At 64.4% G+C, this 25,514-nt stretch overlaps 7 protein-coding genes across 7 annotated transcripts; 2 read left to right on the top strand and 5 right to left on the bottom strand.

Moving 5' to 3' along the window:
- Nucleotide 1: 1 nt before the first annotated feature.
- On the bottom strand, nt 2-533 carry CHLRE_06g271376v5 (uncharacterized protein). The gene is made up of 2 exons (XM_043062947.1): nt 461-533; nt 2-412 (listed from the first exon to the last, which is right to left on the bottom strand). Exons 1-2 carry the CDS (start codon nt 485-487, stop codon nt 26-28), a joined length of 414 nt encoding a protein of 137 aa, XP_042923653.1. The 5' UTR covers nt 488-533; the 3' UTR covers nt 2-25.
- Nucleotides 534-643: 110 nt separating this feature from the next.
- CHLRE_06g271350v5 (uncharacterized protein) lies at nt 644-1,699 on the top strand. The gene has a single exon (XM_043062946.1). It carries the CDS (start codon nt 761-763, stop codon nt 1,151-1,153), a length of 393 nt encoding a protein of 130 aa, XP_042923652.1. The 5' UTR covers nt 644-760; the 3' UTR covers nt 1,154-1,699.
- Nucleotides 1,700-1,711: 12 nt separating this feature from the next.
- Nucleotides 1,712-2,423, bottom strand: CHLRE_06g271300v5 (uncharacterized protein). Its single transcript, XM_001696436.2, has one exon. It carries the CDS (start codon nt 2,383-2,385, stop codon nt 2,074-2,076), a length of 312 nt encoding a protein of 103 aa, XP_001696488.1. The 5' UTR covers nt 2,386-2,423; the 3' UTR covers nt 1,712-2,073.
- Nucleotides 2,424-2,523: 100 nt separating this feature from the next.
- Nucleotides 2,524-3,069, top strand: CHLRE_06g271250v5 (uncharacterized protein). The gene has a single exon (XM_001696167.2). It carries the CDS (start codon nt 2,640-2,642, stop codon nt 3,045-3,047), a length of 408 nt encoding a protein of 135 aa, XP_001696219.1. The 5' UTR covers nt 2,524-2,639; the 3' UTR covers nt 3,048-3,069.
- A 2-nt stretch (nt 3,070-3,071) lies between these two features.
- CHLRE_06g271200v5 (uncharacterized protein) lies at nt 3,072-10,473 on the bottom strand. Its single transcript, XM_043062945.1, has 18 exons — nt 10,133-10,473; nt 9,641-9,770; nt 9,329-9,412; nt 8,791-8,868; nt 8,401-8,511; nt 8,094-8,189; nt 7,701-7,808; nt 7,065-7,241; nt 6,756-6,890; nt 6,335-6,429; nt 5,882-6,002; nt 5,656-5,736; nt 5,389-5,499; nt 5,043-5,096; nt 4,715-4,831; nt 4,258-4,377; nt 3,925-3,997; nt 3,072-3,579 (listed from the first exon to the last, which is right to left on the bottom strand). The coding sequence occupies exons 1-18, from the start codon at nt 10,168-10,170 to the stop codon at nt 3,539-3,541; spliced, it is 1,770 nt and encodes a 589-aa protein (XP_042923651.1). The 5' UTR covers nt 10,171-10,473; the 3' UTR covers nt 3,072-3,538.
- Nucleotides 10,474-10,601: 128 nt separating this feature from the next.
- CHLRE_06g271188v5 (uncharacterized protein) lies at nt 10,602-13,763 on the bottom strand. Its single transcript, XM_043062944.1, has 4 exons — nt 12,542-13,763; nt 12,199-12,282; nt 11,738-12,039; nt 10,602-11,517 (listed from the first exon to the last, which is right to left on the bottom strand). The coding sequence occupies exons 1-4, from the start codon at nt 13,611-13,613 to the stop codon at nt 10,690-10,692; spliced, it is 2,286 nt and encodes a 761-aa protein (XP_042923650.1). The 5' UTR covers nt 13,614-13,763; the 3' UTR covers nt 10,602-10,689.
- A 568-nt stretch (nt 13,764-14,331) lies between these two features.
- Nucleotides 14,332-25,373, bottom strand: CHLRE_06g271150v5 (uncharacterized protein). The gene is made up of 20 exons (XM_043062943.1): nt 25,046-25,373; nt 24,388-24,737; nt 23,859-24,087; nt 23,386-23,540; nt 23,005-23,164; nt 22,383-22,655; nt 21,893-22,217; nt 21,505-21,716; nt 21,183-21,322; nt 20,769-20,924; nt 20,405-20,549; nt 19,714-20,016; nt 19,260-19,475; nt 18,933-19,031; nt 18,688-18,783; nt 18,116-18,447; nt 16,670-17,864; nt 16,317-16,429; nt 15,731-16,073; nt 14,332-15,556 (listed from the first exon to the last, which is right to left on the bottom strand). The coding sequence occupies exons 1-20, from the start codon at nt 25,127-25,129 to the stop codon at nt 14,660-14,662; spliced, it is 5,823 nt and encodes a 1,940-aa protein (XP_042923649.1). The 5' UTR covers nt 25,130-25,373; the 3' UTR covers nt 14,332-14,659.
- Nucleotides 25,374-25,514: the final 141 nt, after the last annotated feature.

The raw sequence follows: 25,514 nt of genomic DNA, 5'->3' as shown, positions 1-25,514 counted from the left end.
GGATTAGTCCAGCCTCTGAGCGCGTTTAGCCCGAGGTGAACTTGGTCACGGCCTTGGTGCCCTCCGACACCGCGTGCTTGGCCAGCTCGCCGGGCAGCACCAGGCGCACGGCGGTTTGGATCTCGCGGGAGGTGACGGTGGGCTTCTTGTTGTAGCGGCTCAGCTTGGAGGCCTCGGTGGCCACCTTCTCAAAGATGTCGTTGATGAAGCTGTTCATGATGGACATGGCCTTGCTGCTGATGCCGGTGTCGGGGTGCACCTGCTTGAGCACCTTGTAGATGTACAGCTTGTAGGTCTCCACGGCGCTGCTCTTCTTCTTCTTGTCCTTCTTCTCGCCATCGCCCTTGGGCTCCTTGGCAGCCTTCTTGGAAGGCTCCTTCTTGGCCTTCTTGGCGGCCTTCTCGGCCTTGGGCTAGGGCTCAGCCTTGGCAGGGGCCTCAGCGCCGGCCTCGGCAGTCGCGGGCTTCTCGTCCTTCTTGGGGGCCATGGTATTGATTGCTGGAAGCGAGCTGCGAAAAAGAGTTGTGTATTGCGATAGTCACCGGTAGAAGCGAAAGGCTATTTGAGAGCACGATGGGTGGCCAGGGCGAGGCGAGCGGTTGTTTGACCAACCGACACTTCGCGTTGACCGCTTGACCAGGGCGAGCCGTCGCGCCCAGGGACTCATCTATATAAATAAGAGGCGCTTCTCTGCAACTCAAATAAAGCTCCACATTCTCAACTCCTTCTTTCTCTCTCTCTTCAACTCAAACCCAACACAATGGCTGGTCGCGGCAAGGGCAAGACCTCTGGCAAGAAGGCCGTGAGCCGCAGCGCCAAGGCCGGCCTGCAGTTCCCTGTGGGCCGCATTGCGCGCTACCTGAAGAAGGGCAAGTACGCCGAGCGCATCGGTGCCGGCGCGCCCGTGTACCTGGCCGCCGTGCTGGAGTACCTGACCGCCGAGGTGCTGGAGCTGGCCGGCAACGCCGCCCGCGACAACAAGAAGAACCGCATCGTGCCCCGCCACATCCAGCTGGCCATCCGCAACGACGAGGAGCTGGGCAAGCTGCTGGGTGAGGTGACCATCGCCTCGGGCGGTGTGCTGCCCAACATCCACGCCGTGCTGCTGCCCAAGAAGACCAAGGGCGGCAAGGGCAGCGAGGAGGCCGCCTAAAGCGCCTGACCTCGACCTCTAACAACAAACTCGGTGTTTCTCAACACCACCATATCCTGGTTTTGGCTGGGGCATGGAAGCTGGCTAGGGCAAGACACGCGGGTAGAAGCCCGCTGGTTCAGGGGGCAAGAGGTGGGATCTGCGGGTGGTAGCGTGCAATCCCTTGCCAGCCAGTTGGTGCTAGAGGAGCTGCTGGTGCTCCTTGGGGCTATGGGGCTGGTTGGGAAAAAGTTCGCTAGACGCATCTGCACATCACCACAAACCTGGCTCCGGTGTTGGCAAAGGGGACGTGTGCTCGCGTACCGGGTCGAAGTTGGGCACTCTGGCCACCTTTCCGGGGACTGGCTGGCTAGGATTGATTGCCGATCATTTGGAAGGGTAGGCATGGTTGGGTATGGTGCACTTTAGCACACTATGCCTTGGGTTTGTACTGACTTGACACACGCGGTGAGCCATGTTGAACTGTGTTGAACTCCAGAGCACTGCGAATGCTTCCGGCTTTGCCGTCACCCATGGGCCATGGTGGCAGACTCCATCTTGCATTCTTGCTCCATCCTGAAGGCTACTACATTAGCTTACTGCTCCAAAAGGCTACTACATGTTTGGTTGCACTTGGGCTCCTGTGCGATCGCAGGTGGTGAGCCTGGTCAGGCTTACCCGCGTGCCGCCATCACAGTCATCACAGTCGACCAGCACCATAGCCCGGGATTCGCTGGGTGTCTTCATGCAATTGAGAGCAACATACGCACGCCCTTTCGCTCCCAGCCAACTCCGCTCGTTCAAGAGGTAACCATGTTTCAGTGTGGTGTTGAGAAACACCGAGTTTGGATGAAGAGGTAGACAGCCTTAAGGGGTAGGGGCACGACACGGTGGGTACACGTCCTGCCCGCCCGAGCCGCTGCCTGAGGCACAGAAGCCGCTTAGCCGCCAAAGCCGTACAGGGTGCGGCCCTGGCGCTTGAGCGCGTAGACCACGTCCATGGCAGTCACGGTCTTGCGGCGAGCGTGCTCGGTGTAGGTGACCGAGTCGCGGATGACGTTCTCCAGGAAGGTCTTCAGCACCGTGCGGGTCTCCTCGTAGATCAGGCCGCTGATACGCTTCACACCGCCACGGCGAGCCAGACGGCGGATAGCGGGCTTGGTGATGCCCTGGATGTTGTCGCGAAGCACCTTGCGATGGCGCTTGGCACCGCCCTTGCCCAGGCCCTTGCCGCCCTTGCCACGTCCGGACATTGTCAAATGAGTTGGTGCAGGTGAACGAAGGAAGAAAGTTGAGAGATACCAGCTATGTGAAATTCAGGGCCATTATATTTGGCCCGGGGGCAGGGGCAACGACTTCAGTTGTTGGCCAGTCTGAGCTTTGACCGGAGCGTTGACTACACCGCCTCAGCTGTGCCATTCCGGCGCCCATGCATCGGTCGCCCGCCATATAAAAAGCTTGTGCAGCCACCGCATGCCCATACCTCGTCGTAAATATTTCAACAGAAATGGCCCGCACCAAGCAGACTGCCCGCAAGTCGACTGGCGGCAAGGCGCCCCGCAAGCAGCTGGCCACCAAGGCCGCTCGCAAGACCCCCGCCACCGGCGGTGTGAAGAAGCCCCATCGCTACCGCCCCGGTACCGTGGCGCTGCGCGAGATCCGCAAGTACCAGAAGTCGACTGAGCTGCTGATCCGCAAGCTGCCATTCCAGCGCCTGGTGCGTGAGATCGCCCAGGACTTCAAGACCGACCTGCGCTTCCAGAGCCAGGCCGTGCTGGCGCTGCAGGAGGCCGCCGAGGCCTACCTGGTGGGCCTGTTCGAGGACACCAACCTGTGCGCCATCCACGCCAAGCGTGTGACCATCATGCCCAAGGACATCCAGCTGGCCCGCCGCATCCGTGGCGAGCGCGCGTAAGCGTCCTGCCGCCTGGTCTATCCCAAACAAAACTCGGTGTTTCTCAACACCACCTGATCAACGGTGTCATGATGCTAGGGCAGCTGGGCTTTGATTCGCGGGTGCGCATGAACCGTGTTGCAGCAGCTCCAGACGTGACCGAGTGGACCGGAATGAGAGCCACTCCATGAGACTACAAGATTGTCAGCTGCCTCCGTCTGGCCTGGGGTTGTATCGCACATCGCCACCACCAGGCCTGACGTACAACCAGCCCCGCAAACCACTGGCATTCGACTCGTGTCATTCCCCACTCATGCACTTATAGCAGTACCGTATCATGCAAATCACCATTCATGCAATTACGTAGCCTGAAGCTGTATGCACAACTGAGCCCTCGGGCACCAGTCCATTTAACCCCTCCTTGAGCCCTTCCCCAGCATCAACTATTACATTCGAGTCGCGTCACGATGTCCTTCATGTCCTCCCTTGCAAGCAGGGCGGTTGCTGCCGCCTTACAGCTTGGGACTGATGATCTGCTGGAACGACTTGTAGCCTACGCAGGGTGGGGGCGGAGTACAGTTCCAGGCACAACTAGTCAGGCGACGGCAGGGCAAGGGGTGCGCAGCAGAACCTGTGTGCAACAGGCGTGTTGTGCCCATGCCAGACGACCGGCCCGGTGCCGGCGTGCCACTCGAACCCGCCCAATCTGTGCAGGCGTCGCCCATCCCCGGCCGCCATGCCGCCGGAGCCCCGCACCGCTGGGCAAGGCCACCTCTCAGAGCAACCTAAAACCGCAAGGCCGCCTGACCCTACGCAGCCTCTTATCATTGGGCTCGGGCACAGAACCCCCCCTCCGCCAACCACGGAACCCCGCTCCAACCGCCCAGGGCTGCCTCACCTCCGCTGACGTTGATGGCGTCGAAGCCGTTCTGCAGGAATTGGCGCGTGGCCACATAGCCGCGCAGGCCCACCTGTGGGGGAGGGAGGCGGGGACCGGGCAGGCGGAGCGTGAAGGATGGGGCGACCAAGGAAAATGCGCCGAGCAGGACGGACCACAACATATGCAGCTTTCCTCACCACCGCACCCCCCTCGCCCATGCTACTGCCAAATGCCAGCCCACTACCGGCACTGCACCACCAGAACTTGACTACAACATGCCTACCGCATGCCGTACAGCCTCACTTCCGTACACGGCAAATCCCCAACCGCTCGTACATTCGCGCGCCGCACCTGGCAGTACACGTAGTACTTCTTGTCCTTGTCCTGCAGGGTGCCCAGCGCCTGGCGCAGGCTGGACAGCGGCATGTTGACGCAGCCCGCCACCTTGCCCACCTTCTCCAGCTCAGCGGGCTGCGGGCCGCACATACGTGGCGTGGCGTGGTAAATGAAGTGATGAATGCGAGCGCGTGACAGAGGGTACGGAGGCGTCCAGAAGGGGGAGCTCAGCCCCACAGGCGGACAAACCCACCACCTTGCTGCCTTCCCACCGGCCTGTCTGCTGTCGCCCACAGCTGCGCGAAACAGCGCACCAACTACAGCAGCCTGCTTCCCCTCCACACGCCGGCCCCCATGCGACCCCGTGTCCCTGGTTCCTTACTTGGGAACGCCAAGAACAATCCTTTCCCGCCCCCTGCGCGCCAAACCCACCCCCGAGCCCTCCCCCAGCACCACTAGAACCTCTCCCTACCTCGCGCACGTCCACCAGCACCGCGTTGGGGTCTGCCGCCACCTGCTGCAGGTCCAGCTCGTCCCAGTTGGTGAGCGGGTGCATGCCGCGCATCACGTTGGCAGCCACCATGCCGATCTGCAGGCGGAGGGCGGCGGGTGGAGATGCACGGGCGCGGTCACGACCGGGTAGCACAATCGGCCCAGCCAGCATGGCGCATTGACAAAAGTGGCAAGGAGGCAGGCCGGGCGTGCATGACACAGGGTCCACGTCCAGCCACGCCCGTCCGCACATACTGCTACACACATGAGCACCCACTCACAGGCCAACCACAACCACATGCACGCACCATGTTGACTGGGTCCTTGGCACTGCCAAACTGGGGCGCGTAGCACAGCTCTGCCTGTGGAGGGAGGACCAACACCACACACACACTTTCTTTGCGCAATGTTTTCCTTGTGCTCTTTAACACACCGGGTGTACGGCATGGCAGGGGCGTGCGCGTGCCCAACCAGGCAACCGATGTCCCGAATCCACCACAGCAATAACCCTCTTCCGGATTTGCCCCTTCCCTACACACAAACAAACACGTGCGATTCCCCAGCCATCTCAGATTCTCAGCCCCGCTGCTTTCCCTTCCCCTTTCCCCTCCTCCCCCCCCCCCCCCCACCCACCCCCCAGGCGGGCCGGCTCACCTCCTCCAGGTCGAACACGGTGGCGCCCTTCTGCAGCGCGAACGCCACCACGTCCACGCGCTTCTCCACGCCGTCCTCCCCGCTGGCCTGCATGCCCAGGATCTTGCCGTCCTGTGTGCGTGGCGGGGGGGCCGGGGGCCAGCAGAGGGGGTCAGCAGCGGGGGTCAGGGAACTCTGCCACAGACCCGCGCACATGTTTGCGTTGTGTCTGCCTACCACACACACACACACACACACACACACACACACACACATACACGCACACACCTTGGGGTCGAACAGCAGCTTCATGTCAATCTGCTTGGCGCCCGGGTAGTAGCCGGCGTGGTTGTTGATGTGCAGGTACACCTGGACCCGTCCGGGGGGTGGGGTGGGGAGAGCACACATGATAGTTGGACACAGGTGTCGGGACGGTCGCGGTCAAAATACAGCATGCCTCCCTTCCCCTGTCTATTTCACGCACACACAGCACACGCGCACACAAACACAATACCTTCTTGTAGTCGCGCTTGATGCGCTTGAGGGTCTTCTCGCTGGCGCCGGTGGCGGCCAGGGTCATGCCGAACAGGCCCAACACACTGGTGCCCTGGCTGCCGCGGAAGGTGCTCGGCTCGCTGTGCAGGGGGGTGGTGGGCAGACGGGGCGTGGCGTTGCAAGGATGTTTGTAAAAGCGGGGCATGCGGTCGGTGTTAACGCTACGTTTATGGGCTAGTTTGTCAGAGGGTGAATGTAACTACCGACACTCAAGTTACGGATCGGTACTGGGGGGTTGCCGGCTGGGTAACCAGATGCATGTGCGAGCCGCAAGAGGTGATGACACAGCACGGCGGCGACGTGCACCGCCCCATGATCGACCAGACTCCAGACGGCTTCTGGCCCCACCCCAAGCTCTAGGCTCCTGGCCCCCGATGCGCCGTGCCCCCATGCATGCACTTGCGGCACTCACTTGCCAGTGATGACGTCAGCCACGATGCGGCCCTGGCGGTTGGCGGGACCGGCCAGCGGGATGAGCGTCATCTCGCCAGTCACGTAATCCTTGACCTGTGGGGCTCCGTGTGGGTGGGTTGGGCGGGGGATGGTGTGTTTGATGTGTTGGGTGGGTCTGAGAGGCAGCGAGAGAGGCAGCGAGCGACCAGTTTACAGCCAAGGTGCTGACTTCCGAATGTCCCCAACTCTCAACCCGGACCTGGATCCAGTCACTGTTGCAATGCCTGGCATGGTGCCCCATGACACACGTGGCGCAGTAGTACGGTAGTGGCCCATCACTCCCCGCGCCCCGGCCCCACCCCAACAAACCCCAACATGGCCCCACCCCAACAAACCCCAATACGGCCCCACCCCAACAAACCCCGGCGGTACGGCCCCACCTCTACGGCGTCTCCCACGGCGAAGATGGCTGGGTCACTGGTGCGCATGTGGGCGTCCGTCTTGATGCCGCCGCGCCCGCCCAGCTCCAGACCCGCGGCCTTGGCCAGGCTGGTCTCCGGCTTGACGCCGATGGCCTGCATTCGGGCGCAATCACACACGCAGCAGCAGGTTTCCGTCCTCCCCTCTCACCCCACCCACGTGCATCGGCAAGCAGCTTGACGGCACGTTTGGGGCCATTTGGCAATCCGGCTCCTCTCTTCACCCCTTGCCACCCCTCTGCCTCCCTCCCTCCATCTCCCTGCTCTCACCAGCACCACCAGGTCTGCTGCGTGCGCCTTGCCGCTGGCGGTCTTGACCACCAGGCCCTTGCCGCCCGGTCCCGCCTCGAAGCCCGCCACGCCGTCGCCCAGGTGCAGCTCCACGCCCTTGGCCCGCAGCCGCTCGTGCACTGGCTCCACCACCTCGGGATCGTAGGGCGGCATTACCTGTGTGTGTGTGTGTGTGTGTATGTGGGGGGGGGCGGGGGGGTACATTCATGATTAGTTAAATAAGTGGTAGACGGTAGACCATCTTGGGAACATCATGTGGGGCGGGGGTTAGATACCAGCCCAAACTAAACCGAACGCAATGGGAATTGAGGATTGGGGGTTGGGGTGGTGGAGAGGAGGAGAGCGATTCGGAGGAAGGGGACTCGTTGCAACCCGGTCGCGAACAAGCATGCACGCCGCCCCCCTTCCCACCGGGACCTCTCGCTGTTTCGCATGGGCAAATCCACCCACGACACTGAATGCCATTGCTGGCGCACTCTTCTCGCAGTTTCGTGGCTGGGGGGGCTTTCTGCTGATGGGACGTTTTCAATGGGCTCGGGCATGTAACGCCCACACACCACCACCACCACCATCATGCCTCCGTGCCCCTGCACACACACACACACACACACACACCTGCGGCAGCATCTCTACCAGGCTGGTCTTGATGCCGCGGTGCACCAGGTTCTCTATCATCTCCAGACCGATGAAGCCGCCGCCGATCACCACCGCCGTCTTGGCGTCCTGCAGGGTGGGGAGCCGCCGGCACAGGGACAAGAGAGGGAGAGCGGATGGTAACGGTAGTGGTGCGCATGCGGTGCAAGTTGGAGTGTGACAGCCGTAGAAGGCCACTGTGGGCTGAGTGCGCAGGTTGGTTTCGAAGGCACTGGGCTGCGTGCAGTGTTTGCGTCCAGGTTGCTGCTTGCTTGGCATACGCAGACACACACACACGCGCACACACACACATACGCACGCACACGTACGCAGAGATACACACGTACGCACACGCGCTGACATGCCGACACGGACCTTCTCCGCGATCCAGTTCTTGATGGCGTTGGCGTCCGGGATGGTCTTGACGCTGAAGATGCCGGGCAGGTCCACACCCGGCAGCGGCGGCCGCACCTGCAGGCAGCGCGCGTGTGTCGGGGCAGCGTCGGGCAGCAGTGCAGGGGAGGGTGCGGCGCAGGGGAGGGTGCGGCGCAGGGCGGAACTGGCACTCCAGGGGTGCGACCAGGCGAACGCACGACTGGTTCCTATTGCTGGTCCTGGGGCATGTAGGGGGAGTCTTCATGCGACGGACTAGGAACCAGCTGCCCTTTTCCGCCCCTCTCACCGCGTTGCCGCCCGGACTGAGCACCAGGTAGTCGTAGGGGTAGGTGGTTTCGGCGCCTGTCTTGACGTCACGCGCCACCACCTGCTTGGCCTGCCGGTCGATGGACACCACCTGCAGGAGGGACAGATGGAGAGGGCACGGAATTCGGGTCGGGAGGGGTTGGGCGGGGTTGGGTGGGGTATGAGGCCCCGTGCTGGGCTCTGTGCAGCCTGTGAGCCGTGCATGGGTTGCACGTGTGTAGGCATGGCGTACATACTTGCACACAGTTGGCAGCCTGATATATTCCGAGGCAACATCTATCACGGTTCTTCGACAGCCGTACGGTCCACCGACCCTGAGTGGCCAAGCCCCCGCCGACACTGGCAGCCGCTAGTCAGTTGCACCCCGCACCTCGGTGCTCTCCTTGACGTCCACGTTGAACCACTTGTTGAACTTGGCGGCGTTCGCCACCAGCAGCGCAGATTGCTCCTGGGAGGGTAGAAGGAGGAGGGCAGCAGGCGAGGAGGTAGGCGGGGGAGCCCGCCGGTGGGCCCGGACAAATGGTTGTTGTGCGAGTGCGCTTGCCCGCACATACGCATCCCAACAACCTGAGCTTGCGCCGGCAATAATGGCCCCGCGTCGGTACTGAGAGTGCCCACTAACGCCGTCGCGCCGGTAGCCTACACACATGCTCCCTGCTCGCATAGACCCATCCCCCTATCCGTGTGGGTCGCACACGTGGTGCCGAGCAACCCGGGAGGTCATTCCACGTCGCGCTGATCGGTACCGTATCCCTAACCGCCGGCGCCTCCCAGGCTCCAGTGGGATACCTCCCTCCATCCCTCCCTCCACCCTCCCTCCCTCCCTCCCTCCCTCCCTCCACCCTCCCTCCCTCCACCCTCCCTCCGCCCTCCTTCCACCCTCCCTTCGCCTGCACATCCCCACGCACCTTGATGATCTCTCCCACATAGTAGGGCAGGCCGCAGTTGGCGAACGACACATACGGACCGCGCTCGAAGATCGTGATCTCCGCCTGTTGCCGTGGGACAACAGCAATACATCGCGCCGGGCGGGTTCAGTTGTTTGGATTGTGCTCAAGCTGCCTTGCTGCCCCCGTTCAAGTTGGCGCCCTACACTGCAATTCCCTACCCGCCCTAAGCCCGCACTCCCGTCGTGACCACTACCCTGCACTGCTCCACATTTTGATGCTCAATGATGCAATGACCACCTCCCCCAGCTCGGTTGACCAGCTTCCACGCACCTTCTCATCCATGCGGCGCAGGCGAGCCGCGCAACTGGCGCCGCCCGCCACGCCGCCCACGATCAGGACCTTCTTGGGCCCGCCCGCCTGGGTCGCCATGGCGTGAACCGCAGTGGCAGCGCGGGGCGCCCTGCGTGTTTACATAGGGGGTTGTGTAAGCATGGGTTGAAGCTTTGGGCGAGCGAGCGTGGGCGTCGGGGACGTCGGTCCTGAGCTCCTGGCTTCACACAGTGCCCGCGGTGCCGTGAATAGTGTCGGAGTACTGCGGCCAACCGCTTTCCCTGAAACACTCCATATCATGAGCGAGCCCCTCTACTCCAATGTCGGATGACACTTGCTCGTGAGCTCGCTACGTCAGCGCTGCCCCCCTGCTCAAATATCTGTCAGCGGGTGCGCTGAATCCCTGTTTCGCTTGGTGAAAACCCAGAGACGAGCATCCTTGGCATTCAATTCTACCGCTGTTAGGTACTGAAGGCCGCTAGTCACTCTCACTTGCGATAGACGTTGACGCCTGCGCGCTGGAGCAGCATGTTGCAAGTTGCAGCGCTCGAGTAAAAGCTTGTTACCAGGCTATTTAAGACTGGTATTATGAGCTTGCGTGTGTGCAGCAATGAAGGAATGCTTGAGTTACAGCAGCGAGGACTAAGCGGGCAAGTGTCGGAGTTAACTGGAATAAACACGAACGGTTTTTGTGAGGGACGGCTCTCCAAAACGGCCTTTGTATATGCAAATGCAAAGCGGCCAGCAGCAATTGCGTGCCCCGATGCGTGGGCATTGGAAAAGTACTTGTCAACCATCCGTAATCTGTTGCACTTCATCACAGGCAAGTCCTGTCGAATACATGAAATACATGGAAACAAAGTGAACCATTTCTTAGTGCGTTTCGGCTCTGGCGCCTGAGTCGGTCTGTGTGCCGCGGGACCCTTAGTCTGCCGTGGGGCCCCTCAACGTTTCCCTGATGTTTCTTTCTTAAACCGGCCCTACACTGTTGAACCTCGCCTCCTTAATATTCCCCTGGCCTGTAACTTCAGAGCCACATGAGCGTAAGCTCAAGACAGCTCGCTGCCATCCTCGCCATCCACACCATAGGAGCACAGGCCCCGGACCGGGTCCCAGACGCACCGCAGCACCGCCCGTCTCTGCCCATGCAACGGCCAGTGCACATAGCGCCGGCTCGCCGTCCGGTCGCGACCCACATCGCCTGCCTCCCCGTGCCGCTTCCCCATGCCGCCTGCGGCCCGGCTCTCGCCAGCAACCACAGCCTCGCCGCCTCCGCCGCCGGCAGCGCCCCCACTACTGCTCCCGACACCGCCTGCTGCGGCCGCGCCTCCACCGCCCTTTCTCCCCGCAGCCACAGCGCCATCAGCAGCAGCAGCAGCACCTGCAGCTGCCGATGCCGTGGAAAGCCACGTGTCGGCTGCGACGTGGGAGTGGCCGTACACGTGTACGGACGAGCCAGCCATGGCCAGCACGTGCTGCAGCTCGGCGCAGCCCACGGCCTTGGCCAGCTCACGTGGCAGGCGGGGGAAGGGCAAGTCGGGATGCGGCAGGAAGTGTGTCAGGGTGATGACCAGTGGAGGCAACGCTGGGTCGTTACCCGTGCTGCTGATGCTTGTGCTGCTGCTGCTGCCGCAGCCCTCATCAGCAATCGTGCCGTGGCTGCTGCGATGGGGAGGCATCGCGTCGGCAGGAGCTGGAGCAGCAGCTGCCGGCAGGGGTGCTGATGCAGCAGGCGCAGTGATGCCGTGCGGCGCCGGTGTGGTAGCATCATTGGCGGCTGGCAGCGGATTCGGCGGCGCCGGGGTGGTGCTGCCCCGCCTCGCCGCCCGCCAGGTGCGGATGGCGGCCAGGGCGACGTCATTCAGCCGCAGCATCACCTGATGACGGAGCGGACCCGGTGTGGGGCAGGTGGTTGACCAGGGGCCGGGATAAGGTCATCATTGGGGTGCCCGCCGTGAATGCGACCGTTGTGCACGCACACCGTGGCAAATGAGTCTGTTAATGGCACCGTGGTATGGTAGTTGTTCCTGACCGACCCAATTCCTTACTTCCCATCCCCGCACCTCCCCACAGCCACACTTCTGCACGCCCACCCACCTGCCACACATCGGCCTCCGCCACGGGCCAGCGGCACCAGCTGTCGAAACGCAGGCGGCCCGGCACCGGGTCTGCCGTATCAAAGGTGTGGCGGTACCAAGACAGGAGCGGAGCCACCAGCACCCCTGGCGCCACCTCCGCCGGCACCACCTCCACCCCCAGCTCGTCACACGCATCCCACAGCGCCCACAGCTTGGCATATGAATCTGCCAGGCCGCTGCCGCTGGTGCTGTCATTACCAGCGCCGCCGGCGCCAGCACAGCTGTCCTCCAATCCGGGTCGTAGCCATAAGTCATGGTTCCCTGCGCGAGCGCGTGAGGTGATGGCGGTGGTCGCGTCACACCGCTTCGCAAGAGGCTCTATGCGCTAGCATTAGCTTCCCTCACTCAACACGATTTCCCTCGCACCGTACGACTGCAAGCCAACATGTGCGTTGCCAAGCAACGGGCCCACACACGCACCGGGTGTGAAGAACACGCGTCCGAAGCGCTGCTTGAGCAGCCGCAGCGCCTCGCGGGTGGCCGGCAGCGTGTCCGCCACGTCACCTGTTGTATGGGGGCGCACATACAAACACACGTACACACCGGTAATAAGACAGGCCGTGGATGCAGTACGCTGGTGTGCGGTGCGTGCAGCGGACGTGGCCATCCCCGCCGAAGCCCCTGAGACCGCCCTGCGCCCCCTCCGCCCCTGCGCCCCCTGCGCCCCCTGAACCCCTGCGACCCCTGCGCCCCTGTACCCCCTGAACCCCTGCACCCCCTGCACCCCATGCGCCCCTGTCCTAGCATCACTAGCAGCACTTGCCCGCCACCAGCAACACGTCGTGCTGGAAGTGCCTCAGGGACACGCGCCGCAGCAGGTCCATGTAGGTCGTCCGGCGGGCCGCCGCCGGCTCGCCGCCACCGCCACCGCCGCCACCACCGATAGCAGCGTCCGCGTGCAGGTCTGACAGCACAAAGACGCGCGGGTGTGGCAGTGCACGGGCGGCTGGGCTTGCGCCCGCCGCCACTTCCTCCGCCTCCTCTTGCCCCTGCCCCTGCCCCTGCCCCTGCCCCTGCCCCTGCCCCTGCCCCTGCCCCTGCCCCTGCCCCTGCCCCTGCCCCTGCCCCTGCCCCTGCCCCTGCCCCCTGTGTATTGATGTGGCGCGCGCTGCTGATGCCGGCCGCTCAGGCATCAGGGTCGCGGCCGCTGCGGCCGCAGCGGCGGCTTGAATTGAGGGCAGCTGCAGCAGCAGGCCGCTGCGCTGGAGCCGAGCCCGCACGGCGTGGCTGTCGCCCCTCGCCACCGCAGACAGGCACTCCAGCCTCACAGTCAGCAGCTCCCGCTCCCAGCCCGCCATCTCTGCTACTGCTGCTGCTGCTGCTGCTGCTGCTGGCTGCTGCCGCCGCCGCTGCAGGGCCGCCAGGGCGTGCAGCCCGCGGCAGCAGGCTGTGTAGGCGGCTTCTGGCAACTCCAAACCGCGCACCAGCGCCACCGCCAGACCCCGCCACGCCGCCGCCTCCTCGGCCGCAACTAGGCTATCCGCCCTGCCCGCATCATGGCTGCGCCTGCTGCTGTTCGTCATAGCCCGCGTTGCGGCCGCTGCTGCCAACCCTGCAGCCGGCCACAACATCTCCGGGCCCCCTCCTGCCCGCACCGGCGCTGCTGCCGCCTCTGTTGCGTCACATTCCCGCACCTCCCCTTCCCGCGCCTCCCCTTCATCACGCGCTGCTATTGCTGCCGCTGCTGCTACTGCCAGGTGTTGTCTTGCCGCCAGCACTGCCTGCGACCAGTGCCGGCCCGCCAGCAGCTGCTGCAGGTCGGGCAGCAGCGACGACAGCGTCGGTGGCGCTGCTGAGGGCGGATGGGGAGCAGCAGGTGCTGCTGCCACAGGCATGAGAAAGAATGAACACCCTTTGCGCGGACGGCCACTAGTTACAAAGTTCTGGGCTCGGCCGAACCGCGCTAACGCCGAGCTACTGCGCTCAAGAAGTAAAGCAAATAGTGTTTATTATGTGCGTGGTCGCAAGTCGCAAAACGTATGAATGCGACATTAAAGAAGGGACAGAACGTATGGAACGAACTAAGCCGGCGTAACGCCCATGCGTGCCGTCGGGGGGCCAGGGGGAACCCTGCCCCAACCCCGCCGGTCGTCCTCAGGTCACCCAGGCCGCCATGGACTCCAACACGTCCTCTCCCTGCATGAGGAAGCAGGGAGCGGAGGTGAGGGAGGGAGACGAACCCAACGGCTGAGAACGAACCAGATTGTGCGGTACTGCGTTACCAGAGCAAGACTTGCCCCGGACCCATAGGTAGCCCAGTGGCGAGGTGTGGGGTCAGGCGCGGCCTGATGTGAACCGACTGCGCGCGATCCCCGGCCTACCGTTAGTTTGACGCATGCGGACTGCGGTCTGACGGACCCTGTAAAACAGCCATGTGCCGTAGTGTTGGGTGATCGCGAGAGGTTGACTGTTTGTTGGTAGCTTGGCGACACACCGGCCCGCACACCTGTGGGGCCTGCACCCTTCCCCCATCCGGCAGCAACAACAGAAGTGGTCATGCTGATAGCTGGGTTCAGGGCCTATGCAAGGGTTGCTGTAACGATGGTTGTGGCTCTTGGACTTTGTTTGAGGCACCGTTGTGAACATGGAATGGTTTGAATCCCATGTCGTCTTCCCTTGCACGCTGCTCCACACGTGCGGTCAAACCACAGGTGTAACGCCGCAGCTACGTGCTCCTCTGGGCGAGCACCGCGACTCATCCACCTCCCACCTGCTCTGAGCGACAGCCCTACCTGCTCTAGTACCCGCTCACGGTATGTCCGTTCCATCGCGTGTTCGGGCCTCCAAACCGCTCCCTCAGCAAGCCCACACAACCCTCAATGCCAAAAATTGTACACCTAACCCCGCAAAAAAGACACCCATCGTCTGCTGTTGCACCGCATTACACCGCCTTCTTCGGCGGCGACGGCGGTGGCACCAGCTTCTTCACCCCTGCCGCGCCTGCTCCTGGACCCGACGCCGCCACCGGCTCCGGCGCGGGGGTGACGCCCGGCGGCACCGGCTCCCCTGGCGGCCGTGACCCGGGCAGCAGCCGGCAGCGCGCCGCCACCACCACCTTGCGCCCCTCCGGCCCGCCTGACAGCGCCGCCAGCCCGCCCTTGAGCGTCAGCTGCAGCTTCAGCACGCGGTACTCGGCGTGCCCGTACGCCGCCACCATGCCGGGATGCGGCGCCGCCGGCGCCGAGTACGACAAAGTGATGGGCTTGCGCTCGCCCGCCGCCAGCGGCACCTTGCCGCCGCCTCCGGCGCCGGCGGTGGGCGGGTCGGTGACGGCCCAGCCTGCCTCGCGCGCCTCCGCCGGCAGCTCTGCCACGCCCACCTCGCCCGGCGCGGAGCCGCTGGCAGTGCTCTTGAGCGACCCCACGTCGAACGACGCAGTGGCGACCTCGCCCGGGTAGATGGCGTGCGGGAAGTTTAGCGTGAGCTCGCGAGGCTCGGACGCGCCGGCGGCGGCCGCCGCGGCCGCGGCGGCGGCCGCTGCCGCCGCCTTGCCCTTGCTGGCGCCGCCAGGCGGTGTCGCCGGCGGCTTGATGCCGGGTGCCGGGGTGGAGGGCTTGTCGCCTGCTGCTGCTGCCGCCACGGCAGCGCCGCCTGCGGCGGCGCCGCCGCCGGAGACGGAGGGCGGCAGCGCCACACCGGCCTGCTTTGCGAGGTGGTGCAGCAGGAAGGGGTCGGGCTGGGGCTCGGGGTAGTCGGGCCCCGCCACGAACACCGCCTCCCGCCAGCCGCGGCCACGCAGCGGCACCAGCAACTGGTCCTGCTGGTTGGGCACCACAACCTGTACCGAGCGGGCCCAGAGAGTTTTGGAGGAACGGGACGGAATGTACTTAATGCTCGCATTCGATTTTGCAGCCTTGCACAAAAAAGCGATGTTTTAATGCCGCCTGCCCCAGCCCTGCAGCCGCACGGCCGCATCCCGCTTTCAGCTCCAAGCGCGGCCGCACGCACGCACCTGCAGCACGTCCTCGAAGTAGGGCCGCTGGCTGAAGGGCGTGAAGCTCACAGCCACCTCGCAGCTCTCGCCCTGCGCCAGCGTGCCCTCCGCCGGGTGGCAGGAGAACGCCTGGCGCATGGTCGGGTTGGGGTCGGCCGCGGAGGCCTTGCCGGCCAGGCGCATGGTGAAGGACAGCGGGAAGGGGCACACGTTGGTGACGGTGAGGGTGCGGGCGGCGGCCTCGCCCACCAGCACGTCGCCCATATCCAGGCCGGTGGCGGTGACGCCCTCGGGCCCCAGCTGCAGCTCGGGCGCAATGCCGGCGCCCTTGAGCGCGAGCCGCAGCCGCGTGCGGGCAGACCTGTTGGATGGTGGAGGTGTGCGGTTAGCGTGCGGTTACAAGTGCTGTCGGGCATGCGTGGGCGGATTGCACCGTGAGGTCGGGAGCTCGGGACCCACAGCGGGTTTGCCCTTCTGATCAGGTCGTGCGTGGGATGCCGGCAAGAAATACTGCGCCGTACCGTACGTGCCCCCGAACAAAGCCTGATGATGCAAAGCTCAGTCGCTCACAGAAGAAGTCACAGGGCCCTGCCGCATCACTCACTTGAGCACCAGAACTTCGAGGTACTCGGTCCGCGCCTGGGGCGTGAAGCTGACCATCACACGGAAGCTGGCGCCCGGCCGCACCGGCCGCAGCGCGTTCACCAGCCCAAACACCTTCATAAACACAGATCCAGGAGAGGAGGTATCGAGAAGGTTCAGGGCATCACTGAGCAACCGACCAGCAGTGGATACAACTCTCCGTCACCAAACAAAAGACGCAAGGCAAGCATGAAGTCGCTGCTGCGCGGCCACGTCAGGGCACAGCATACCACACGAGCACGGCTGCTCTCCGCCCAAACGCTCATACGCCACACGCGCCCTAACCACGCTTCCCCAGCCGCCCCTCTCGCCCACCTCTCTGCTGTCCATCGACTCGGCTCCCAGCACCAGCGGCTCCTCGCCCTCATTGGCCAGCTCCAGTCGCCGCACCACGCGCTGCCCCACCGGCACCGGCCCAAAGTCCAGGCAGTGGCACTGGTGCAGCGGCACGTACGGCAGGTCGGGCGGCGCCAGCAGCACCAGATCCGGCAGTACGGCGCACGTGGCCACCTGCAGGTGGATCTCCTGCGGCGGCGGCGCCGCCGCCGGACCCGAGGAGGCAGCGGTTTCTGCGGCGGCGGCGGCGCCAGAGGCGCCGTCCGAGGGGGCGGAGGCTGCTGGCGCTTGCCCGGACTGGGACTGCGACGGCGTGGGGTTTTGGGACTGGGGTTTGATGTAGCAGGTGATGGCGTGCTCGCGCCATCGGTACCAGCCCGGGTCGCCGCCGCCCATGCTTTGAATGCGCTTCAACGCCGCCAGCGCTGTGCGCTGCTCCGCCTCCGCGGCGGCCTCCGCCTCCGCGTCAGCATCGTCATCATCCGGGACCTCATTGATGCGGCCCATCGCCAGGCCCTGCCGCCCGCCTAACTGTGGCGAGGACGAGCGCCGCCCGCTGCTGGCCTTTGAAGAGCTGGAGGACTTGCCCCGCACCGGCAGCTCGCCGGCGTCCTCATCCTCGTCCTCGTCCTCACCAGCGGCGCCGCCGCGCCCGCCACGCCCGCCGCGCCCCAGCGGCTGCACGGGCGATGCGCGTGCTGACGGCGACTGAAAGGAATCCGTGTCCGTGTGCCCATCCGCGTCCCCCTCCCCGTCCTCCGGCTCCCCGTCGTCGTTGTAATGCTCGTACCCCCCGGAACCGTTGCCGTTGGCCATGGCGCCGCCGCCGCCGCCGTCGCGCGGCCCGCGCGCGGTGTTTGGCGCCGACGGCGGCGGCAGCGCGCCTTGCTGCTCGCCGTCCACCGGCGGCCGCGGGCTGTAGTCGATCTGCACTCGCAGCCGCGACTGCGGCGGCACCCGCCCCACATGCGGGCTGAGTGTGAGATCGCTGTCGGCCGGTACGGCGAACTCGTACGACTGCGGCTGGTCGGTTTTGTTGATGAGTACGACCGACACGGTGCGTGTGTCGCCGATGGGGGTTGCGGGCATGCGCACGCGGTTGCTCGAGAGCACCACTGGCGGCGCCACGCCGTTGGCGCGGCAGGGCAGCGTGAAGGAGCGGCCCGCCAGCGTCCTGCGCAGCGGACCGGAGTTCGGAGTTTTAGATAGGTTGCCAAGGTGGAGACCAGGAGCGCGACGCAGCCTCGCAGCCTCGGGTGCAGTACACCGTAGGCAGGGGCGTGTTATAGCTACGCACCTGCAAGGCTTGTCCCCTGTACCCCTTGGCAAGCACAACCCGCCCCCGTACTTGTCAAGCTCCTCGGTATGAACCCAAGACCCAGTCCTAAACCGACCCTTCCACGTTTCAACTCAACAGCGACTCACTTGGCGGTAATGCTGAAAGTCTGCGGCCCGGCGATGGGCGGCTGGAACGACACCAGCCGCTCCAACGCCTCTCCAGGCAACACGTAGCCAAAGCCGTCGTTGGGCGTGAAATGCAGCCCCGATGGCAGGCCCACGAACCCAAACGTCTGCGGCAGGCGCCCCGGGTTGCGGACCAGCAGCTTTACAGCTGTGCGCTCGCCCATGACACAGTCCCCGAAGTCCAGTGCGGGAGGCTGGAAGAGCAGGTCGGTGTTGGTGATCTGGGCCCGCAGTGTGAAGGGCACCGGCAGCGACTGGTCGGGCACCGACAGCCGCATGCCGATCTCCAGGATCTGTTTGTCGAGTTGTTGTTGGGAGGAAGTTTAGCGACCGCTTCCAGTGAGCAACCAGAGACAGAGGGTTGCAGGCATAATGTATGCGTAGGCATATGACCTGGGTAGGCGGCGGCGGAATGGCGGATGCACAAGAATGTGTGGACGTGGGGCCGGATGGGGTAACGTGACAGCTCTGCTGTGGGCGCGAGATGCACTGCAAAAAAATGCAAGGCACCCCCCATCCCGCAGAACGCGCACCTGCTCCTCCTCCGGTTCCACAACATGCTTGCGGCAGGCGTGCAGCAGCGCCGGCGTGGGCTTGAAGCGAATGGTGATCGGGAACGAGTCGCCGGCCTGTTGCGCAAGGCCAATCAGTTGAACTTTACTGCTCCCCAGCCCGTTCTCATACCATTGCGACCGCCCTGCATGTACGCGACCCTGTTGGCACGCTACCACGCCCCCAATTACCAGTTATCAGTCGGAACAACAATACCCGCCCGCACCTGCACGAAGCCGAAGTCTGGGCTGAACTCGAAGAAGCCCTCCAGCTCGGGCCGCGGCACCACCATCACCTTCATGGCGCTCTTGCCGCCGTTGCGCACCTGGGGCAAGCGGTTGCATGGGGGTTACGAGAACCGCATGAGAGCGTTGGCTGCACCGTCAGCAGACAACAGAGTCTACGCCCTCCCCACATTCGCAACAGCCTCCTGTGCCGCCGCGCTGCACTCCCACACCCTTCTCATTTTCACAAACACACACACACATACATGCACACACGCACGCAGAGCCATCAACACCAACCGGCCCCCAGCCACACGCGCCGCACTCACCACCAGCACGTCCCTGTACAAGTGGCCCAGCATGCAGCACTGGAAGTCGATGAGCGGCCGCTCCACATACACGGGCACGTCGCGGCCGGTGCCGGTCAGCGTCACCTCGTGGTGTGGCAGCGCCAGCCGCTTCATGGCCGGCGCCTTGTAGGAGGCGTGCAGCAGCAGCTTGGCAGGCGCCGCCACCACCGGGGCGAAGGTCACGGTGAAGGTCACCTGGGGGCATGGGTAGCGTGGGTGGCAGGCAGGGTGGGGCAGGCAGGTGAGGCAGGCAGGGAACGGCAGGCGAGAACGATGTGGTGGGCCGGGAGGGAAGCATGAAGGCAGTCACACACAAGTGCTCTGCTCCATGGCACTGGACAAGACTGCTCGCGTTCCTGGTTTGGTGTGATAGCCCGCGGAAGTAAGCCCGTCAACATCACATCTCGCCACACCGCATCACACCGCACCGCACCTTGCTGTAGCCCTTGAGGTGGCCCACGCACGGGAACACCGTGAACCCGCCGTGCGCCAGACGCCGCTCCTCGCGCGGCGCCACCAGCGGCCCCGTGTCCGTCTCCGGCGCCGCGCCGTCCGCCACGCCCATGTTGGCAAAAGAGCGCGCGGAGCGCGGCCCCTGGCCGGAGGCCGTGGCGGCTGCGGCCGCGGCTGCGGCCGCCACTGTTGCCGAAGTCATGAGGTGAGCCATGTTTGCTGTGGACTTGAGCAGCGCTCGCTCGTCCTCGGAAAGCTGTGGGCTGTCGAGCCGGAACTCGACCTGGGGGGGATGAGGAAAAGCAGGGTCGTCAGGGACTTTGGGGTGGGAGGTTGGCGACTTGGGTGGAAATTGGCGGGCGGGGCCAGCCATCCATGGATGCAGCTTAGAAATGAAGAAAGTACAGGTAAGGAGTGCCGATGTTGAGTGCGGCCAGCGGGTGCCATGCCGTTGGCGGGTCGGCGGTTGGGTGGGGTCATTCGTATGGAGTGCGGCGCAGGGGGAATGTTGTTGTGTTCTTACGGACATTGACACACATTTTGATGCATTGACACACGTACCGATGCATTGGAATGCGTACCGTACACAACTTGGCGGCCGGTAAACAAATGGAATGTAACACTCCATTGCACAAGCTACGCCAGCTGCGTGCAAACGTCAACATGCGCACCTCTAGAGCTCCGTCGTTGGCGATGGTGAAGGTGCGGGTGGCGCACTCGCCCAGCGTCACGCCCGCGCCAAAGTCCACCGCCGACGGCGACACCGACAGCGCAGCACGCTTGGTGCGGCAGCGGATGGGCACCTCGAAGGGGCCGCTGTGTCGGGGCGAGCGGGCGTGTTGTGTGTGTGTGCGTGCGCGCAACAAAGCGTCAATGGGTAACGGAGGCATTCATGCGCTTGACACCGGCGCTCTCAACCCAGCAGGCGTGTGAACTCCTGCCATCCACCCCCCATCCCCCGCTCTTTTGCGTTGGGTTCGGTTTAGTTTGGGCTGATATCAACAACCAACCCCATCCGACCCCCTACACACTCACGTGTCCGCCAGCAGCTGTAGGCTGGTGTCGATGTCCACGGGCGCCTTGGGCGTGAAGCTAATGACCACCTCGCCTGACACGCCCGGCGCCAGGTAGCCGGGCAGCTTGTAGGCGAAGTCCAGCACGTCGCAGTACTCCACCGGGATGCCCGTAACGCTGCAGGGAGTACATGCGTGTGCGATAGTTGATTGTGCAGTGTGTGTGTGTGTAGAGTAAGGTGAGAGGGCCGAGAGGGTGGAGGCAGAACGCGGATGGGAGTTGCGAACATGCCGTACAAGGTCGCATGCGGACTGGCGGGCTGATCGCACACGGCCGCGCAGCGATTAGCGCCTCCACCACCGCACCGCACGCCGCCCTCGTGTGCTTGGCGGTGCTGGTGTATTGCTGCAAGGAAGCTTGCGGCTGTGGACTCACCGGAAGGTGTTCTTCTTGTAGGACCGGTTGATGATCTGCACGCTGGCTGACACCGTGCGCCCCACGTCGAAGTCCTTGAACTCCACCACCGCCGGAGAGGGCAGGAAGGCGTCGCCACCGAAGGTTCGCCCCATTTGTGTCTGCACGCGTGAAGGGCCATGCGTATTATGAAGAGTCAGGACGTCCTTGTTCCTGTCACCACAGCACAAGCTCCGTGCAATAGAAGCAGAGTCCACGCGTTATGTACGGTAGGGCTTCGGTAAGCGGGGAGTCGCAGCACTCGTTCAGCACCCGAATTTGAACCCGAACCCGTAACCCCTACCTGCGGCGCGCCAATGCCGCCCTTGTGCCGCGTTTTGGCAGCTTCCATCAGCCCCTGCTCGTGCTTCGTCAGCGCCCGCGTCGCCAGCTGCTTGTACCGGTCGCCCGCCGCCTGCTGCTGCTGCTGCGCCAGGCTGGCGGTCGCGGTGAGCGACTGCTGCGTCGCCGCCAGCTGCTGCGTGAGCGACGGCGAGCGCGGCGGCGAGCCCATGCCTGCGCGCGCACGCCGTTGCAAGGGCGATGTGAGCAACACCACATGTGTGCCCAACTTAAGCAGCCTCTGCTGATTGACCAACCCAACCCCCAACCACTGCCAGGCTGCCACCCAACTGCCCATGATCGCCAAATCTGCCATCCGCCATCCCACATCCGCCACCCTGCCCACTTACCGTCCTCGTCGTCACTGCCGCCGCCGCGCCCCAGCCCCGCCACCGCCGCCGCGTCCGTGTCCGCCGTGTTGCGGTACTTGGCCGGCAGCAGCAGCTGCTTGGGCTGCGTGTCATCCCCCAACCGCTGCAGCTGCTGCTGCAGCACCTCCTCAGGCGCGCCGCCGCGGCCGAAGCGCCGCGTCTTCACCACCACGGCCTCCGATGGGAAGGGCTGCACCCGGCCAGTGGGGTCCAGCATGGACACGCCGCCCACGGTGTGTGCCTGCATGTAGGCCTCCGTACGCGCCTGCTGCGCCGCCGGTCCCATCTCACGGTCGAAAATCTCCTGCGACAGGGCGATCGAGCGTTCCGCTTTGAGCTAAGCTGCCACACACAGTAACCCGGTTCCTCACTATACGGGGGCGGGAGCCCTTGTCACCCTCAGCTCCACCCCGTCTTTATCTACCACGGCACGTCCATGCTCACATACAGGACAAATTCCAAGTCGCACCCGCGTCTTCTTCTCCCGCTTCCGAGCCGCCAGCTTTTGCGCATACGCCTCCTGCTCCCGCGCCAGCTGCGCTGCCACCTCCAGCTGCCGCGTGGCGATGTTGGACGTGATGGCCTCGTGCTGCCGCGCCGCCGCCGCCTCCTGGTCCCGCCGCCGGAACACCTCGTACGGGTTCATCCCGGCCTCCACCAGGGCGCCGAACTCCTTCTCCTGCAGGTCTCGCCGCTGCCGCTGCAGCACCCGCGCCAGCTCCGCCTGCTGTGCCACGTCAGCCTGTGCGGGCGATCGTGGCGGTGGTGGTAGGGCCGGTGGCTGTTAAGAGTGTTTGGGTGTTGGTGTTCGGGAAGGCCGACGGGCCGGGGGGCCGTCGATTAGTGCGTGTTTGCGTACCCATGCGACCACGGAGGGAAAGTACAGTACACCCCAGGGCTTCCAGGCCACGTCTGCACCGCGCTCCGCCCTGGCCCATCCCGCCCCTCCGCTCGCCTCCGCCCACCCCAGCCAGCAGCCTCGCAGCCCCCACACCCCGTATTATTCGGGTTCTCTGCCTCAGTTTATTTGGGTCTGGCCACCAGTTCTCGGTTGGTCCCGACTACCCCCATGCGGCAATGCTCCAGCCCACCTGCACCGCCGCCAGGCTCTCCTTGAGCCCCAGCACGGCCTCCCGCCGGCGGCTCTGCTCCGCCGCCAGCAGGTCGCGGCCAGAGGCAATGCCCTCCCGGATGCGCTCCGTGTTGGCCTTCAGCCGCTCCATGGCCTGGGCCTGAGCCTCCTCCGCGGCCCTGAGAGCGCACATCAAGGGGACACGCGAGGAGAAGACAGCCGACAGGACAGCCGACAGTCAGATGCAGCCGCGAGGGGTCCTGTGTCCAGGAGCACCATCCCGCCGCGGCCCGGCACACCGCAACACTGCGGCTTCCCTGCCACCTTACCCCCTTGCGGCGCTGTCCTCTTTCCCTCTCACTGCCTGGCCCCAGCCCCTCAAAAAGGCCCCGCCACTCACTGTATCCGCCTCTGCGCCAGATCCTCCGCCGCCGCCGCCACGTCCGCCAGCCGCGCCGCCTCCGCCGCCTGCTTGCGCCGGTAGCCAGCCACCGCCTTGTCCTCCTTGCCCCGCAGCGTGGCGGCCGCGGCGCTCAGCGCAGCCGTCTCCGCGGCCTGTGGGTGGAAGCAACAGGCAGCAGCATGAGCCGTGATTGGTCAGCAGGGGCAGAGCCGCAAAAGGCAACTGTGGCGTGGCCCGCACGGCAACCCAGGGTACGACTCTTTTGCCCAGTCGCGCTCATGGCCCCACCTCAGCCACTGCAGGTACGGCACCACCCCTCCGGTCGCTAACCCCACCCCATCATCATACCATCCACCATTCCAACCACGCCTTCATTCCCCAACCATGGCCCTAACCCTAACCCTAACCCCAATACCAATACCCGCGTGAACCCCAACCCCAACCCGAACAAGACACGCCGCGCCCCGCACCTGCGCCGCCGCGATCTCGTTCCGCGCCTCCGCCATGAAGTCCAGCTCCGTCTCCGCCGCCCGCAGCGCCGCCTCCGCCTCTATCAGCTCCAGCTGCTTGCCGCCCAGCACCTGCCGCTGAGCCTCCAGCGCGGCCGAGCGCTGCGCCAGCCACGTCGCCACCTGGCGCTGCCGCTCCGCGGCCGGCGGCACGCGCCGGGCGAGCTCCTCCGCCTCCACGTACAGCGACCTGTCGACACCAAAGGTACCGTACATGGCTTGGGCGCATGCAGTGCGGACACCGAGTCGCGGTTCTGGCAGGTGGAGGCCGCGGGGCGCCGGTCCTTACGCCGGCGTGGTCGCCCGCCCTGCTCTTGCCACCGGGCCGCTTGCCAAGCTCCCCTCCGGCCGTACTCCCACCCCTGCAGCAGCAGCTGCCGGCACCTCCCCCCATTTAACATGCATTGGATCCCGGTCATGTCGCCTCCTGCCGCGTCACTTGGCCCGCATAGCTACCATTCTACGTGCCGCGCTCCTGCGCTCCACTCACTCTATCTCGGCCTCCATGCTGTGCACCAGGTCCGTGGCCTTGTTGGCCTCTAGTAGCACCTTGTCGTACCGCTGCTGGTGCCCCTCCACTTCCGCAACCACCGTCTGCAGCCGCCGTTTCAGCTGCTCCACGTTGGCGCCCACGGTGGGGCCCATGGCGAGGGAGGGCAGGCGCCCACCGGGGCCGCGTGCTGGGCTGGGGCTGCCCCGGATGCCCGGGCTGCTCGTGCCGTTGGCTGCTGCCGCAGCCTTCGCTCGGCGAAGGGTGACGGCCGGGGAGCCCTGTCCCATGAGCTCTTGGTAACTGGGCAGGGCATCGTGCTGCTGCTCATGCTGGTGCGCCAGCATTTGCTACGCGTGTGTGGGGGGTGGGGCAACGTCCAGCGGGGAGAGTCTTCACAAGTGCTTAAACAGTTAGGGCGATCATCCCGCGGTGCGCAGTCTTGAGAATGATGCAACTGATGGATGCCACCAAAGACACGTATACATGTTTACGCACGCGTGCACAAGCACGCAGTGTCGCTGCCATGGGTATCGCAAGTGTCAAAAAAGTCGCTCGGCAGGGCTGAATGAGTGTTGACCATGTACTATCCAATACGATTATCATTGTGTACATTCGACAAGGGGCGCTGCCGCGATACATATGTGACACGCCACACCTGCATCGCCGTCGCCTCCTCGCTTTGCTCATCTTCTTCGCGCCAGAGCTCCTCCAAGTATGCCTCCTCAGCTGTTAAAGCCATAATCCTGTGCCCTAGCGCACCCGGACCTTTGTGCACGCTGCACGCTGGACTTGCTAGTCAATATCAATTTCTAAGTACATTTCTTAAGTATGTTACAGAAGCCTTTCCTGACCAACAAAGGAAATGAGAGAAGGGTGACGACTTGATAAACTTCGAGCAAGGTTCGGAGGGCTGGGCAGAAGTATCAAGCCATCAGGTGCAATAAAACATACTGTGAGTGTTCCTGCTGAGCAGGCTACTATGCTCCCAAATTAGAGTCAAAGTCGGAAATGATTGCCGGTTTGGATCCGAAGTTTTCGGCCGGCCCGGGATTACCCGCGATTCCTGGCAGCTTCCACAGCCAAGGACTGAGGCTTTCTCAGCTTGCAATCCACCCTCCTGATGT

Source organism: Chlamydomonas reinhardtii, chromosome 6 (genome assembly GCF_000002595.2).
Source record: "Chlamydomonas reinhardtii strain CC-503 cw92 mt+ chromosome 6, whole genome shotgun sequence".
Taxonomy (NCBI): domain Eukaryota; kingdom Viridiplantae; phylum Chlorophyta; class Chlorophyceae; order Chlamydomonadales; family Chlamydomonadaceae; genus Chlamydomonas; species Chlamydomonas reinhardtii.
The sequence above is the reverse complement of the archived record's forward strand: the minus strand, read 5'-3'. Positions and strand labels throughout refer to the sequence as shown.